At 43.2% G+C, this 17,220-nt stretch overlaps 1 protein-coding gene across 2 annotated transcripts in view; it reads right to left on the bottom strand.

The window, feature by feature from the left end:
* The window catches only part of Sff (BRSK family serine/threonine-protein kinase sugar-free frosting), a 34,050-nt gene that overhangs the window by 11,109 nt on the left and 5,721 nt on the right, over positions 1 to 17,220 (bottom strand). For both annotated transcript variants that reach the window (XM_076422329.1, XM_076422330.1), the window contains exons 2-3: positions 911 to 1,091; positions 401 to 541 (exon numbers count right to left, since the gene is read on the bottom strand). In XM_076422329.1, the coding sequence (XP_076278444.1) occupies positions 401 to 541; positions 911 to 1,091 (322 nt within the window). The remainder of the gene's footprint in view (positions 1 to 400; positions 542 to 910; positions 1,092 to 17,220) is intronic.

Here is a 17,220-nt window from a genome sequence, read left to right as displayed (position 1 = left end):
CTAATGTAGAGAACTAAATCAAATCTGACCAAAATATCCTATATTTTGTAAATTTTTAATTTAAGTGGGGTAATTGTTTTCCAATCTAGCTTCTAGGGCTGTCCATAATCATACCACAATTTCTCAATCTCTTTTTTCGTATAATAGCTACATCTAATTGAAATAAAATCAAGCTGGAAGCTTGTATTCTCTAATTACCATCTTGTTGAAGACAAGTAAGTGACCGGTGATTTATGGACGAGAGTGTAAAATAATTTCGGTGACAGTCTCTCTCGTCGACGACGTTTTTTAAAATCGTTCTGCTCGTCGATGAACCGGACTGTTACCGTCTACAGTTTTCATTGGCGAAATAAAGCAAAGAGAATACAATGGTCTCGGAGCGGAAGAATGTACTACTCACCATATACTATGACTATGGCAAAAGTCTAACGCGGAAATGATTTGTCGAAAAAATCTCCTCGCTTCCTTCGGCGTTAGTCTACCCTTTTTCACTAAATAGTCGAAAAGCTCCCCGCCCGAGACGTGTTCCAGAACAAGGTATCTGAAACGAAAAAGTGCAATTTCAGTCGAAATGCCGCGCATTCGTATTTTCCCAGGCGTGTATCAGCGTCTGTCCGTCGCCGTGCCGTAATTAACGGTTCTCATCTAACTAAACCACGTTTGTCTGCTTCTCTTTCTCGCTTCCCTTTTTCCCTTTCGTCTCGGCGCGTGCCTCTTCCCCGGCGAAATCACGATCGCCAACAATACGATTCTAGCCGAGTGAAATAGATCGTCGAATTATTTACGAATTTTCACCGCGCCGCGGACGTTTCGAATAAAAGTTCAACGACCTTCCAAGAGGCACGCGAATCCTGTTCTCACCACCGGACATTTTTCTAGCTCGAATTTCTTCTCTGGCAAGAATACTCACAGGTATTTCTTGTTCTCGTACACGTCCGACAGGCCGAGCACGTGAGGATGGTCGATCAATTTCATGATCGCGATCTCCCGCTCCACCTTCATCAACACCGACTCCGACAGCTTCTCCCTGTTGATGATCTTGATCGCCACCTTCTTGCCCAACACGCAGTGTACCCCAAGCTTGACCAATCCTGGAACAGACGCGACCATGCTCGTTATTCGTTCATTCATCATTTTTCGAACAAGATTCTAAAGATATTAAAGATTATCTCGACGTTAAATAAATGGAACCCTTTGAACCAAGTGAAGAGAGGCCTCGCAATACTCCATTCGACTAACCGAAAAGAAAATTAACTGGAGGTAGCGTCGGATCGTTTGAGCGACACTATAGATGATAAATCGCGGTGGAAGAACAGGTGGAATTAAGAGCTCGACGAGGCATTAGAACAGGGATTAAGGGTGGCGTTAAAACAGGAGGAGAGCCGATGTTTTGTTTATCTGCGACGAGTCTCGTTGAACGGACTTTAGTTTTCCTCCGGCTCCGGAGGGTATTGTTCGCCGGACGAGGTAATTTTACCCGGCCCGATCGAAGCGAACAACGAGCCGCGACTGTTTGTCTTCGACCGTGTTTCGTAGATCCCGAGAACCGTTGAATCACTGCGAACCAAAGTGGTATAGTCGATTTTAGTCGGACAATCTCGAGAGAGCGCGACAGACAAAGAGAATCTGAACGCACAGTCGGACAGCGTTCGAATTGGGTCGTGCCACTTAATTGGAAGTCCTTGTGCAAAGAGGAACTCCTCCTATTCGAGCTGGATCAGCGTGGCCGCCATCAAATTTTCTAATCTGGCTAACAGAGCTGGCAACCGATTCAACTTTTTCGATGGCTCCTTCGGCTTAACTCCGATCACCAACATAACCAAATAGCCTCTGTCTCTCTCTCTCTCTCTTTCTCTCGCTCTATTCACACACCTTTCTTCTATCTACGTCCTTCTTTTGTTCCCTTTTCCTGCTCCTCTGCCAACAAGAACAATGCCCATTTATTCGCAATTACGATCACAGCTTTATTGTACTTCCCGCTTCCCAACCAGCATTTTTCTATACTTCGATCGCTCGCATTTTTCGTATTGCACGAGCTATCGGATTTTCATTCGAGTCGACGCGAGTCGATACGCGATGAATTATGCGCGGACAAACACGCGGCGAGGCGGTTCATTTTTAATGCCAAAATCGGTTAGGGTTGTTGTCGACTATAGCCGTGCTATAGTTGTCTTTAATAAGGAAAGGGATTGACGCTCCATTTTGCGAAAACTTACGGACAACTGTGGCGAGTTACAAAGAAAGTGAGCGTAACTGTGTCGGAAATGGAATTGTCGATGGAAATAGCTATCGAACAATTCCAAAATTGTGGCAATTATCGTGCAGCAAACAGGATACAGCATCAAGGATGACTCACGCAGCGGTTTCGAGTGTTTGTTCGCTCGGGCAAACTCTGTTTGTGTCCGCCAATCGATACGCGTTATTATTTCGTCGATGCATGAGTTCAACAGAGTTATTATCGCGTAACGCGCGATCGTTGTCAGCGGACACCGACGAATACTGTTTCAACTTTGTAATTTCGTTGCCGCGCTCGCACTGGAACGGTCAAGCGACGCAGAAAGTCACACGAGCCGCGATATGTTTGAGACCGGAGATCCTTTGCAGAGGTCTAAGTGACTCTTCGGCAACGTTACGAAGTGTACACACTTCGGCTGTCTCGACGGGCAAACATCGTGGCAAACACAGAGGTTTCGCTCGAGTTGGTTTCGCGTCGCAGCAATCTGCACTCGCTAAATCGCCGAAACTTTACAACAACCGAGCACTGGAACCTCGTATCAAGGCGCGGCTGCGAACTAATCCCGTTGAATCCACACGAATTTCAGCTGACGCGACGAGAGCTATCGAGACGTTCTCGCAGATTAGGGCACGCTCCAAAGCTCTTTGACATGCTCCGTGGCCCTTATTCCGTTTGTCGGCGCTAATACACAAATCTGATACAAAAATCTCTCGTAAAAATATGTATTTCCCAATTTTTCACGACCAGTTCGTTCTACCTAAAAATCTGAATTAATTACGGTGCATGTATTTGGACATTCTACATGGGTTAGATTTTTTTCAGAAATTTCACATGAGGTGAAGTGAGGTAAGTGCGCTCTAGTTTTTGTAAAGTTGAACTTTAAACTGATGTATTTTCAGTCTGGCATGTAAAAACAACGTTTTTGGTATCAAACTATGTAGGATTCTAATTTTGCTTAAAAATGATCATTTTGATAGGATATTATACAAAGTGTCAACAAGTTTCTGAGAGTTAAAAATGCATTCAAACCTTATTTCAAGTGCTACAGAGCAAGAAAAGAATTATTGCATTAAATTATATTGTTTAGTTTTATAGATACCCATACAGTACGGACTTACCCCACCGTGATAGTATGGACTTGCCCCGTGTAGTAATATTTACGGGGCAAGATCATCTTCGTGGTTTTCTCAATAAATTTTAAAAAATACAATAAAAACGGTTTATTTAATGTAAACCTACATCAATATTGGTTGTACATACCTAAAATAATAACAGAGAGAATATATTAATAACTTGCAAACTATTGCACGTTCAGGGTAACCTCAAAGTTGTTCGTGCACTTTTCACGTTGGCATTGGTTGATTTGAGCGAGGAAAACACCTTTATTCTCGGGCGTCATCTATGTCGAATAGTTCATACTAACTCATACTGCATTAATAAATACAAGCTAGAGTTCATATTATAATAAAAATAACCAGTTAATGCACTTGCCCCGTAGACGGACTTACCCCACTCCACCTTATGACTAAATAGGGAAAATGGGCGAAAAACTAGATTTTTCCATTTTACCCTGTAACTGCCCTCCCGGTGGAGACACGGGGTTAAAACTGTATTGAACACGGTTTCTCGCGGTGTTCTATCGAATGGTCCATTAGCCTTTTAACTCGGTCCAAGGGCACTTTTGCGAGAACTACCAAAACCAATAAATATCGCTGGAATACCGCGTCGAAAATGGTCAGACATGCGAGCTAGAACCAATTGGAAAGTGAGGGGCGCGCGAGAGGGTCGATATATCCAGGGGAAAACTAGCGAATAAAAATTTCAAACGTGCTCAAATGGATGTCGGAGGGACCGTGCGATACGGCTAGCTTTTTAGTTTTTCCAGGTACCTGCAGACTCCGGCGGTCTCGGTCGACCGGATTGTCCAATTCCGAGTGGTTTAAAGTGGAGGAGATAAAACAAGGGTATCGTAAAGGGAGAATTGGCGTTCGCGCAGGGTTATCGTGTTGCCGGCCCATTGTATCGTGTTCCACGACGGCAACGATCGCAACGATCACCAACGATTGCGACACGCCACCACGGACAGGAACTCGAACCGTTACTTGCATACCGGACACGACTTTGTCCTAGATTCGACGGGGCTCGTGCATTTCGGGATTCTATCCCGAATGCACAGGTCGCAGAATTTCCTGGGAACGCGGTCCCGTTCCACTTGTGTCGTTCGTCGAGAGCAATTCTCGGTGCGTGCCGATGAATGAAACCGCGCACGCGGGACTAACACCTTCTTCCGGATTATTCTTTCGCTTGCTTGTTTTCCTCGCGGGATGCGAGACGAATATCGAGCACTCGGAAGGCTTTATCTTCCATCGATACGAGCTGAACAATCGCTCCGCGTTTCGTACGCTCGCCTGTTTTCACGCGATTCGTCCCAATGGTCGAGTCGCTTTTTATATGCACGTGCACGTCGCTCGATAGAACACGCGTACAATATCCATTTTGTTATTTCTCGTCGGTGATCAGCCCGCATTCTAGTAGCAATTTTGATCCTGAATCAATTTTCTATACGTACACGTCGCTCGATGTTCCTACTTGGCTGGACCAGGAGGACCGAGTCGGAAATACCGAGCATGTGCGTACAATATTCATTTTGTTATTTTTTATTGGTGATCAACCCATATTCTAGTAGCAATTTTGATCCTGAACCAATTTTCTATATATATGTACACGTCGCTCGATGTTCCCCCTTGGCTGGACCAGGAGGATCCAGTCGGAAATATTCAGCAAGTGCGTACAATATGCATTTTGTTGTTTTTGATTGGTAATCAACCCATATTCTAGTAGCATTTTTAATCCTGAATTTCTATACGTACTTGGCTGAATCAGGATGATCCAGTTGGAAATACTGAGCAAATGCAGAAAACTGATGTACACCTACTATTCGCTTTCGAATTTATTCAAACACTTATTGATTATGAAAGTCCACATTTGCATAAAGATCTGTGCAGCTTTGAAATCTCGTTAGTTGCGCTTCAAAGGTTAACGAATTCGATATCGGAGTCGAGACGACCGGGCGTCGACGGTAAAATTGCGTTTGCAGAGTCGAATAAATAGCGGAACGCTAAATATAAACGAACGCGTGTTCGAATATACTTTTCCAATGGACGTCATCGAACACGTTCGATTGAGTGTCGCGTCTCTCGCGTCGCGCCCACTCATTTATATTGAAATGTTCGCGCGCGTCGATAGACTCGGTTCGTGTGAATCTAAAAAAAAGTGGCTGTGGCGAGCGAATCGGGGAACGACGCGACGTGCATTTTGTTTCGATAGAACGGTGTCGGTTTTTACTTCGCATTATACATTAAACAGACCGGTATTTGCGCTCGACGAGTAAAATGGCAGTCGCTGCTCGAAAACCCGGACTCGAGTGCACGTTTATTCGATCCATCACCCTGTGTTCGGAACCTGCGTTTTACGCTATGATTAAAACACATTTGCGACCGATTCCATTGATGTAGGAAACGAAGAAAGTGCTTTTTGAAAATGATTTAAAAAATCCAGTAATTCGATCAGTCGATATTTCATTTAAGGATTAAAAGGAGACATGTTTGTTCCTATTAAATGTTCAGAAATCATTCGCAGTATAAACGCGTAAACGCTCGCGGTCTAATGATGTCTCTGTTGCGTGTGATAGTGACGCGTGAGCTCGCTCGTTTGTTGATATATTCGACGCTACTCTAATTACGATACACGAGTGGGCTCGATAATAGTCCGCGCACGGAGGAAGGTGAAATTGGAGGTTTGATAAGGATTCGGTATAAAATAAACATTCGACCGGAAGAAGTGGAGGGGGCAACGTGGATTCGGCATCGAGTTGCGCGCGGGCATGAGCACAGAAAAAAAAACGAGCAGGTAAACTCGCTCTCGTTCGAAGTGAAGCGGAAACTCGCCGGGACTGGTTCGAAACGTTTCGAGACCTCAATTACCGCTGTTTCTCCGCGTATTTACCCACTCGAGATATCAAACGGCGGCGATGGCGGCGGTCGGGACTGTTTTACAGGGCGCATAATTAATCCGCGAGCGCGCTCTCGTTCGTAAAATCACTTTTTCAGCCTGGAGATACTGATATTAAATACTCGTTGGGAGCGTCGAGTGGCTCGTGTCGCCGGCACGCAATCCCCTCCCCTCCCCGAGCTTGATTTTTTCTTTTCAAATTGCGCGGCCGCACTCCCGCTCAACGACCGAGAAGTGTCCACGAGTGTTTTCCACGGTTCCGTACCCGGAAAGTCCAAAGGGAAAAATTTGCAATTTCTTTGTCCGCGGAGAAAACGAGTTTCCTCGATCCTTGAGCTCTCTCTCTGCCGTTTCATCTCGTTTCCAACGAACCCCCGTGGCCTTCACAACTATCGACCCCCTTCCACCCCCAACGGTTTTCAAAGTTGCAATCCCTACCCGCGTCGAGCACGAAGCTGCGAAGTCCCGTTCATTCGTGAAATCAACTCCTTCGCCGTTCGCCGAGCAAGAATGCCGCGTTCCTTTTCGCCATCGCGATCCGTTCTCTTCGATTTTCTCCCTCGAGGAACACGCCCGTAATCGAACAGGTGACACCGAATCAGGCGGTTCAAAATGTCCTCGCACAATGGACTGTCCCGGAGGAGATTAGTAGCGAAAAGCCTCGATCGAGTTATCTTTATCATGATTAAAGTGACGAATTTTATCGGCGTCAATGAATATTATAACCAGCCTGTGCATGCATTCTCCTCTCTTTAACCCTTTCCACTCGGAGCTATTCTAATTCGAAAATCGAATTTTTCTTCCGACCTGAAATATTTCTATTTTATATGATTTTCTTAATTTTATCAATACAAAACTGATACACCTCGTACAATACTTTCAGTAATAAATTGGGTTATGAAATTGGTAATTTGCATAGAAATTCGCAGTCTGGTAATAACGATAAGGGTGGTAGACACCGGAGCGGAGCCGTGAACATAGCGTTTTCGTGTCGCGCAACTGTTCAAAGTCTTCCGAAGGTTTCCCCGGCGGACTTGCGTTTTCTTGCTTGCCAATGGTGTAAAGTTCTTCTGGAGACCGTGTCCGACTTTTGCGGAATCGAACGCCGCTAATTTGCGAGCGAACCCCGTTCCCCGATAAATTCTTGGTCGGCCGTGGAAGAAGGTTGCAGTTTCGGACCGTTTGAAAAGTTGAGATTTAAGACCGTCGCGGGGCCGTCTGTAACGACGCGACGGCGAAAACGAAGAAATATGACGGAATAGATGGGAGAGAACGGAGGGAGAGAGAGAGTGAGAGGGAGAGAGCGGAAGGAACAGAGCTGAGAGGAAAGCAGAATTTATGGCGGCGGCGAAATTGGCTTAAAGCGAACTTAACCGCGAACGGTTCGACCGTCGTCGCCAAGAAATCGTGCTTTGTTTCCAAATGCAGTTCTACTAGACCAAAAATAAGAAAACGTAGAATCTTCCAATATAGTTTATCTTCAGCTTGAGTGGCCCTGAAAAGAACTCGGTTTCATTGCATCCTATTACATACTTTAGTTTAAAATAATGTAATGGCACATATCGTAATAGAAATCGCAGAAAATAAATGTAATGCTCGCCACTTTTAATGCTCGGTAGATTCAGCGTTGATAATTCGGCTATCCTCGGAATTTTTTTTACGCTGTTTCTCGGGGTTAATCGATTTGACCAACGAGCGACCGATCTAAAAATACGTGAAAGGCAACCCCGTGAGTAACTAGAAGTAAAAATAATTTGGCTCGGCTAGAATGGCGTGTCTTTATCCGTTTAAAAAGCAGACGTCGCAGACTCGGCCTGTCTCCCCTTTGTCCTCCCCGGTAGAAGTAGATGACCAGGTATAAAACGATAGAGAAATGAAGGAGAAGGAGGGCGGGGAGGATGACAAAAGAATCGTTGCAGCGTCGATGGCGCGGAAGAATCGAGCGCCCTTCGACAATTAATTAATCGAATGCCCTTTCCGCGAGTCCGCTTCCACGATTTTCCCGGTGATTACTATTCCTCTTCCAATTTATTGAGCATTTCATAACGCTCGAGACGGCTCGCCTTTGTTCCCCCGGTAAACACACCGGTGCGTTCGTTACGACGGTACTCGACGACCCTAATAGACGGCAATTTCGATGAAACTTGCCGACCCGGCCACACCGTTGTCCACTAAATTGTTTAACTTTTACAGAAGCGCAAAGTGCTGCCCCGTGAAACTTGATATCTTGTCCCTCGTTTATGTTGCCTTTTAACATTTTCAATAAGTCACCCTCAGAACCCTTCGCTTCACAGTCGAATCACCTAATTACCGAACCCTCTGCAAAACCTCTCCACACAATTATTCAAATACCTCAAAATAAAGATTTTCTGCATTTTACTCATACGAAAATTAAACATTTCTTCCGACCTAGAATAACTCCATTCTATATTATTTTCTTCATTTGATGGATATGAAATTGATATATAGTGCCTCATACAATACTGAAATGTTTAGTAATTGATTAGTTAACAAAATATTTAATAATGTGAACAATATTTTGAATAATGGTACAGCAAATTTTAGTGGTGACTCTGAGTCACCACTCAAGTGCTAATTGCAGCTACTTATTTTGTCATAAATGCATAAAATTCGCAGTCTAGTTTCGTACAAAAAATGAGGAACAATGAAGAAACAGAGAGGGGGAAACGGAAATTCGACTTTCGGAATTTTGGCGACAAAAGTGTTGGCGCGCAGAGAGCGGTGGGTGCCGCGGTTCGGCCAACAAATCGACGAACGGGAATTACATTAGCCCCACTATAGGACGCGTTAAAGTGCACTTTCCCTAACGACTTGCATCACGCACGATTTACCGACATCGACGGCAGACATCCCCTCGTGAAAATCAATCTATCGCGAGTTTACATTTCGAGCGTTCTGTTACTCCGGTGACCCTAACGATGCGTGGCTTCCAACAGCTCGTCCATGCTTTCCATGGAGAAATTACGCTCGTGCGCCGAGCGTCGCGTAACACACCATTTAGCAACAACTTGTCATTTTCACCATCATTCATTTCCGAGTAAACCGAACATTTTATTAAGTAATAATTACGAAATCGCTACGAAACCTTGATGACTTTGTGTTCATCGATTCGGAATGAACGTGATAGAAATCGTTACTAGGAGAAACTGCTAATGTCATTTGCAGGCGCGTCTGACTATCGCGCGCCTTTTCTACTTAGCAGCGCAGACGCGTTTCGCTCGTCGATAGTTTCGTTATTTTCATTATTTTTATTATCCGGTACGCGCGGGGAAGGGTACGTTCCAATAACGTTTACGATCACCGACAGACGTCAGAATTATTGGAAAACACTGGACGCCGAGTAGAAATTGTTGAAATACACGTCAAGTAATTGCTATATCGTACATTCATATCACAAGAATCCATTAATTTCTGTATGTATATAAAGTCGTTTAGAGGCTGTACTAATTGCTTCGTTTTCTGTCTGCCTTGTACTTCTCCCACGGATACTGTATACCTTGCATTCTTCTACTTTGGTACGTGAATCTTCCATTCGTGAGTACGTAGTACTACTACACAGGCTTCCTTTAAGTATTCTCCTTATTTCGACAAGAACAATTAGCAAACGACTCAACGTGTTAATGGACAGCTCGACGATCGTAATCCAAATGCTAGACTCGTGATTCTACTCACTGCAATCATAAAATAGCGTTGTTAATCAAACGAGAGGATAATAATGTTATTTAATACTTTCCGTAATACGTACAAACTGGCATCGATTTTATTTTTTATTATTTTCTTGTGTTGTATTAGGTTTTCAAGGTCACCAATTTCTTTTTGTACTCGGAACACATCATTATTCCATACAATCAGTTGGGCAAAAATTTAATCAACGATACTTCAATCGTTAATTAAATACTAATTAATCGTTAATTGCGATTAGCGATTATTAATCGTCAATCGGATAATTGATTAATGATTAACTGCTGAAATTTCGAAATGAAATACGGAATCAAAACTGTATGAATACTGAAAAAAAAATGTAAACTGAATTTAGGTGTATTGTCATTTGGTCTATACATATATAATCTCTGTTTACGTGCTTTTATGTTTTTTTCGGTGATTTCTTTTTTTAGTTAACGATTGACGATTAGCTTCATTAATCGATTGATCCAATCGTCGATTTTTCGATGATTTCTTCTTTTAATCGTACACATTAATCAATCAATCATGATTAACTCTGCATACAATGCTTACACATATTATTTCATGAAAAAATGAGGAATAATATTAAAATAAGGTACAACCGAAGCATGATACCGCAGTAATTGGTACAGTTACTCTAAATCCCGTTGCAAGGGATTAAGATGCAAGGACGACGGAGAAAATCCGTCGGAGTCAGCGAGTCGATCTAAGTTTAAATACGTGGGCGAAGCATCATAATTGGAGCTGAGATTGTCGCTTGGTGGTGAAAAAGAGAAGCGTTGGACACGCGATTAGCAGTTCTAATTACACCCCCGTCCGAGGGAGCTCTATCTTATTCCCCGCGGCAGTAATTACGTGCGTTACTACAGCTCTTTCTCTCTTTTCTTGTCGAACGTTGTACGCGCGTGGCTAACAGCCGCTGACTCCGCGATATGGAACGGAGAAGCCCCGTTGATATCCCGACGACAGACGTCCCGGCGAGTGATCCTACATCCATCGAATCTGTGTCAAACCATCGATCATCCGCGCTCGTTATCGCGCCGCTGAATTTTTCCGCGTCGGCGAGGGGACATCGAACACGGGGGACGATTATCGACCGATCGAACGCATGTCTCGACCGGCCGAGATCCCGCGAGCAACCCTTCAATCAACTTAATTAACGCCGACTCGAAATCCTGTCGTGTTCCAACGAAATCCAAAATAAAAATCCGCGCAGCGTTCCTTTCGTTTCGCCCTCGCGACCGGAACCACTTGATTCGATTTATTCGGCCGCGAACGAGGTTAATCCAATACCACGGCCAGATTATATCTTATTTAATATTTGCCTTATGCAATCGGCCAGCTCTCTGCATTCGCAACGCAAATCCCTCTTGCGTGCAACAATTTTTAAACGAATCTGCATCACATTTTCTTGCGGCCGTATCAGTCGCGTAATCTTCGCTTCGCTGTATTGATATTATGTATGAACAGAAATTAATGCTGTCCCGAAATCATTAGCTAGAGCCCTTTGAGTCCGCATGCCGACATGAGCGACTCGGTTTAAAATGTTTCGATGAATATCTGAACTCAGTCAGTCGAAGCCTAGCTTTCGAAGAAAGAGCATCATATAAAAATATCGTTAAAAAGATATCTGCCTTTTTATTAGGTTGTAAACAAAGAAACGCAGGATTTCTGTTCCTTTGTTTTAATTGCAATTTTATACCAATAAATATGTACCTTAATTTTAAAGCTTGTTTCAAGCTCTATTTAATTATGCTTTTGATATTTAATTTTATTCAAATTTGTATGAAATTATTTGGCTGTCGTTGCCAGCGCGAAACTTCTGATACCAGCGCTGCACTGTGCATTCGTCGACACTTCCTCCGCCCCATACTTCGTTGATATTCCGAGCCGCTTGAGCGGCACTTCGGCCTAGTTTGAACTCATAGAAAAAAATAATGCGAAAATCGCGTTTTGACATCCTGAAATAAAAGCCAAATGATTTAGTAAAAATTTGAATAAAATCGAATATCAAAATCATAATTAAATAGAGCGTAAAACAAGATTTAAACTGACATATATAACTCATTAAATTAAGGTAAATATTTATTGATATAAAACTGAAATTAAGACAAAGGAACAAAAATCATGCATTTCTTTTTTTACAACCCAATGTTACAAGATTAATATGAATTTCGATCGAGAAACCACCGTTACAAGATTAAATTGCTTCCCAAAAACCAACACGCTGCTTGGTCCAGTTTGCGCGAACCTTTGCCATTAGTTTACGTCGCACTTTTAAATTTAATATGGTCTCGGGAGGAGTCGTGGTAAGTATAATATTTTCATGATTTCCGCAGAGGAGCCATCGCGAAAATACCGGAGCAGTCCGCACAAAACCGCACGGTCTCTCCCGAGTCGCCGTCCCGTTCGGTCGTCGACCCTTGTCACTATGCAAATGCGTTTACGGAAATCCCTTTTTCGTATGCGACCATGGTTGCGGCCCTGTTCGCCGCCGGAATCGAATTAAATCGCGATATTTCACGGATTGCGCGCTTCATCGAATCCTCTTGAACTCGACCTGTCCCATGGGCCATGGCTGTCTGGCTCTTGTCGCAAAATTATTGCCAAACTGTACCGGGGCTGTGACTGTACTTTTGTCATCGTCGAGTTTCGAAAAGCTCCGAATTACTCGGTGAATCAATGGTACCGGACATGCGCCCTTTGAATCGTGAATAATTGCTCGAGTTAAAGTGGTTAACGGGATCGGGGACCTGTATGAATGCCAGATAAATCTTGAAACTGTGTGGAGCAACATTTTCCATTCATTTTTACCGGAAGGAATTTCTCCGTCATTCCGTTCCGCGTATAATCATCTACGAAAACGGCAATTATAAATGTATAATTTCTGTATACTTCCTTGATCATCGCTCTTTATGTACATTCAAGTGAAATTTCAAACGGTAGATTGATCAGAAGAATTTAATAATACGAACATATTATTTTCGACTTATTAAGATGACCCGAGAATGCAATTTTTGTTGAAATGCAATTGCAATTGACACAGAAAATTTATCTTCAGCCTGAAGATCCGCAGTCCAGTTATAACACCAGATCATGTAATACCGCGTCTCGCATAAACTCAGCGGTTATCGGTTTCAATTGAACTATTCATCGTAAATCTCGAAAGTGGAATACCAAATAGAATTCTCTTGAAGCGTAAAGTCGGCGAATTCGTGGTATCCGCGAGGTCATTGTTATAGTTTGTTACGATCGTTACGGGGAACAACGAGACGTCGGAATCTCTGGTGAACCGCTTCTGTGAACGGTTTACGACCGTTAAAATGGCCGGCCGAAATAATGGCCGTAGCGCGGCGTCAATATTTTAATGCAAAAATACGCTCCTGTTATTTGCGTTGACGCTCGAGCAGGGGGCAGCGTTCGAGAGACGCCGGCAAAAATGAAAGCCTCGCGATCTTCCAAGGATTTTTGGCAGCCGAAGTAGGTTGGGGCGTCTTCATGGGGAATGGTTGACTGTCTGGCAGAATTTCAGAACGCGCGTGTAGATCGCTGTGCCGCGAACTTTGCCAGTCTGCTTGCGCGTCCGCTCGAAATTCGCGTTGCGCGGCGAACATCAGAAGACTCTTCGCAAAAAAAATCCAGACAATGGAACTTTTCGGGATACGCGGCCGTGCCAGGTGCATTTGCATCCGCATTTGCATCGACATCAGCGCGTCCTGGCGTACACGCTTGTTAGTGATGCCAGATGCGAGCTGCAACGATTCCGAATGAGTGAGTCTCCCGCGATCGAACGCGCGCCACAGAAATTCCAGACGGCAAAGATGAAAAAGCTTTTGTCAACTTTGAGCTGCATCGTTCGATTCACATCCCCTCCTCCGATAATCAGTTTCAATCGGATCCCGTTTAATTGGCTTCGACAAGAGCATGCACAACAGGACTCATAAGGTAGCTTTGAAAATATGATCAACTTCCATCAATGACAAAGTCGACACGGCGAGAATATAGAGATTTCTAGAAGAGACATCATAGACGGTGCGTTGCGTAACAAACGATAGAACAATAATGTTATCTATGTAGAAACATGCACAACAGGGCTCATAAAAAAATATATAAAAAAGAGTTTTTTAAAAACCACGCATTATATTAAAATGCACTAAAAAGGAGAAAATAATTTTTTTAGACAATTGGTGACTATAAATAGAAGCGTGGAGCGCTAAACTATATTGACGCAATCTTCGTGGGCGCTCCACGCTTTTATTTATAGTCACTAATGTCTAAAAAAATTATTTTCTCCTTTTTAGTGCATTTTAATATAAGCGTGGTTTTTAAAAAGTTCTTTTTTATATATTTTATACTTTTTAGTCTTTTTTAAATGGAACGCAAGATATAGTAATACTGGTATGAAATGGTAAGATATATATAGAAACGCAAGATATGGAAATACGCGAGATAGAATGAGGGGATGATTCCGAGAGACAATGTCTCTTGGTGGAGTCCGGTTCAATTTATATTTTAATATTGCATTGTCATCCAGTTCTGAGCTATGTTTAAAGTTTCAAGTCTCTAGCTCATCGGGAAGTGGTTTAAAATTCGATTACAAGATTTGACGCATACAACAACACGATAACTCGACAAGTTAATATAAGCGTGATAATATAAGTGTGGTAAAAATAGGTTTGAAAATATATTGAACTTTTGGTCTGACAATGACGAAATAAGCACAGCGAGAAGATCAAGATGTTTAGAGGAGACATCATAGCCGGCGTTGCTAGTTGCTACAATTAGGTTGTTGCATATGAAATGTCCGATTTTTAGCGGTGACATTAAACAAACGTAATTTTGTAAAGCCAATGTATTCTATCTACAAATTTGAAGTTTCTTGATTGTATTACGGTAAAAATATTATGGTCATTCAGGTTTTTCACTTACAACATTGTTATCTTGATTTTGTAGTTCTTTTTACCATCAACGACTAGTACGTTAATAAATCACCACATTTTCATCAAGAATCACATAAAGCTATTTAAAAGGAACACACGACAGTCGGGTTGGTTGACATTGAAATAAACTTTATTTATACAAGTAAAATTATACAATAAATATAAAACTATAAAAGTAACAAGCACGTGGTTGCCTTACAAAAATGACAAGAATTCATTTATTTAGACTTTGCGCGATTCTTATTATAATACATACGTGCTCTAATAAAGATATTTATTAAATCATTTCTTATGAAAGCATCTTTATAATTTCATTAATTGTGAAATAAAATATCTAGAACCGGTCGTTTGACCGGTCGTGGTTGGTTTAGTGTTAAGGATTAGCTTTGTACGTCAAAGTTCTATATAATAAATAAATATATAATAAGCATTTCTTGATCGAAACGTTCTCTAAGAGTTGCATTCTAAAATCGGACATTTCATATGCAACTACCTAATAATTAAACGAGAGAATAATAATGTTATGTATCTATGAAATCGCTGTAGAAAGTCAATCGGTTTCGGTGAGACGAACCTTGAAAGAGCTTCCAATCTGATTAACCTCTCGTGCGAAGTTTATTTTCGAATGGAAGATCCGCTCGTACCGGATACCGGAAAGAGAGTGAGCGCCTTGTGAATCTTTCGTAGGTAGTCGTCGACGTCGTCTGGCTTTATTTTCGCGGGACCGCATTTACCCCACGATGAATTTAAATCGAGGATCCTGATTATCGTGGAACAGGAAGCGGAACCCAAGAGAGGCTGAAACAGCCTCGGGCAAACGGGCTCGTTTGAGTGCGTTTAACCCGTAGAGACGAGACGGCGCGGCGTTTGTTTACGGCGGTGCTCTTCTCGATCGAACAACTTGCATCAAATATTTAACCCAGGGAAACCTTTATTTTCGACCGCGCGCCACCACAATTTCATTCTCTGCCCTCAACTCCGAGAATTGGATAGATCGCCGCGATTTTACCGCTCCACAAGCACAAATATTTCAGAAGAAAGTATTTCCACCGTCAGCGTTGCTAACCGACCATTTCGGTTCCAATTCGACTCGAACTTTGGCGAACCATCTGCGACGAGAAACGTATTTGCTTAACCCTCGGACCACCGGCGGGACACGTTTTCACTACATATTGCGGAAACTTAGGTACTCGGGACGTTTTCGTCGAAAGGCATCATTTTTCCAGGAAAACGTGTTTGGAGCCATTCCAGTTGATTTCATTTTTCCAAAATTGAGCTGTTTCATAGGTGGACGATTTTGTAGAAAATAAAGCTCGGGAGATTACGAGATCGGTACTGCGTTCGACCGATTGTTTATTAGTTTGAGGGTCAGTAGGTTCCCGCGGAACACGGGCAATTCACCTTCGATCGCATTTCTATATCCGTACGTATGTTCGTGACAGAACAATCACCCGGATAACAGGTTAACAAACCGAGTGCCATTGTTCTCTCTCTCGAGAGAGAGTATTAAAGTTCGAAGAGTGGTTTTTCAGGTCGATAAACAAAAAAAGACATCTCGCACATGAGTCCAACGTAACCGCGGGCCGTTCGATCGTATCGATTGATGGCGTCACACCCTGCTAGCCGACTCCTACATCTTGAGACCTAGCCTCGAGAAAACGGTGTACGTTGCACTCGTTGCACTACGCGTTGCATGGGGTCGTGCAGCAGTTAGGCGGTTACTTGGAGCACGGAAAATGAAAAGGTGTAGGGGGGGGGGAGGGGGAGGAATGAAAGGCTGATTCTTTTCCGGTCTGGTCACTTTCGGGGCACCGGGTTCACAACCGGAGAACCGGGTTTCCAGCAGAAAGAAAGCTCCGCTCTCGTGAAAGAACCTCGGCTCTCCTCTCGTGGCCCTCATCTTCCCTTCCGTTCCGACCCGGCTAAGAAAATTCTATAGCCACCGCGCGTGCATGCACCAGCCGCGTTGCACTTTCCCTCGAATGCAATCGAGTCGATGCACTCGTGGCGAGACGAGGCCCGGCCCGTCGACCACTTTCCGGGAACCGTTCAAGATCAAAGACAGCTAACGCGGCGACGTAACCTGTTCTTTCTCCATCCAGACATACCTGCCAATAGGCTGCAGTTTAATTAAATTATTAGAGAAAGAGTCAAACCTGGCTAACGTCTCTTGCAATTGGTACAGACAATTTTTACGTTGCGTGGAGAGCCGCAGCCTAATCATAATCGTCATCTAGTTACTCAGTTTATTGCGATTAATTGTTTTCAGCTTTACAGAGAAGTAAATGTTCACATCGTACCTCGCCATTTATGCGGACAACTTTTACG

Source organism: Lasioglossum baleicum, chromosome 4 (assembly GCF_051020765.1).
Source record: "Lasioglossum baleicum chromosome 4, iyLasBale1, whole genome shotgun sequence".
In the NCBI taxonomy this organism is placed as follows: Eukaryota; Metazoa; Arthropoda; class Insecta; order Hymenoptera; family Halictidae; genus Lasioglossum; species Lasioglossum baleicum.
This window is presented reverse-complemented; position numbering and strand designations above follow the sequence as displayed.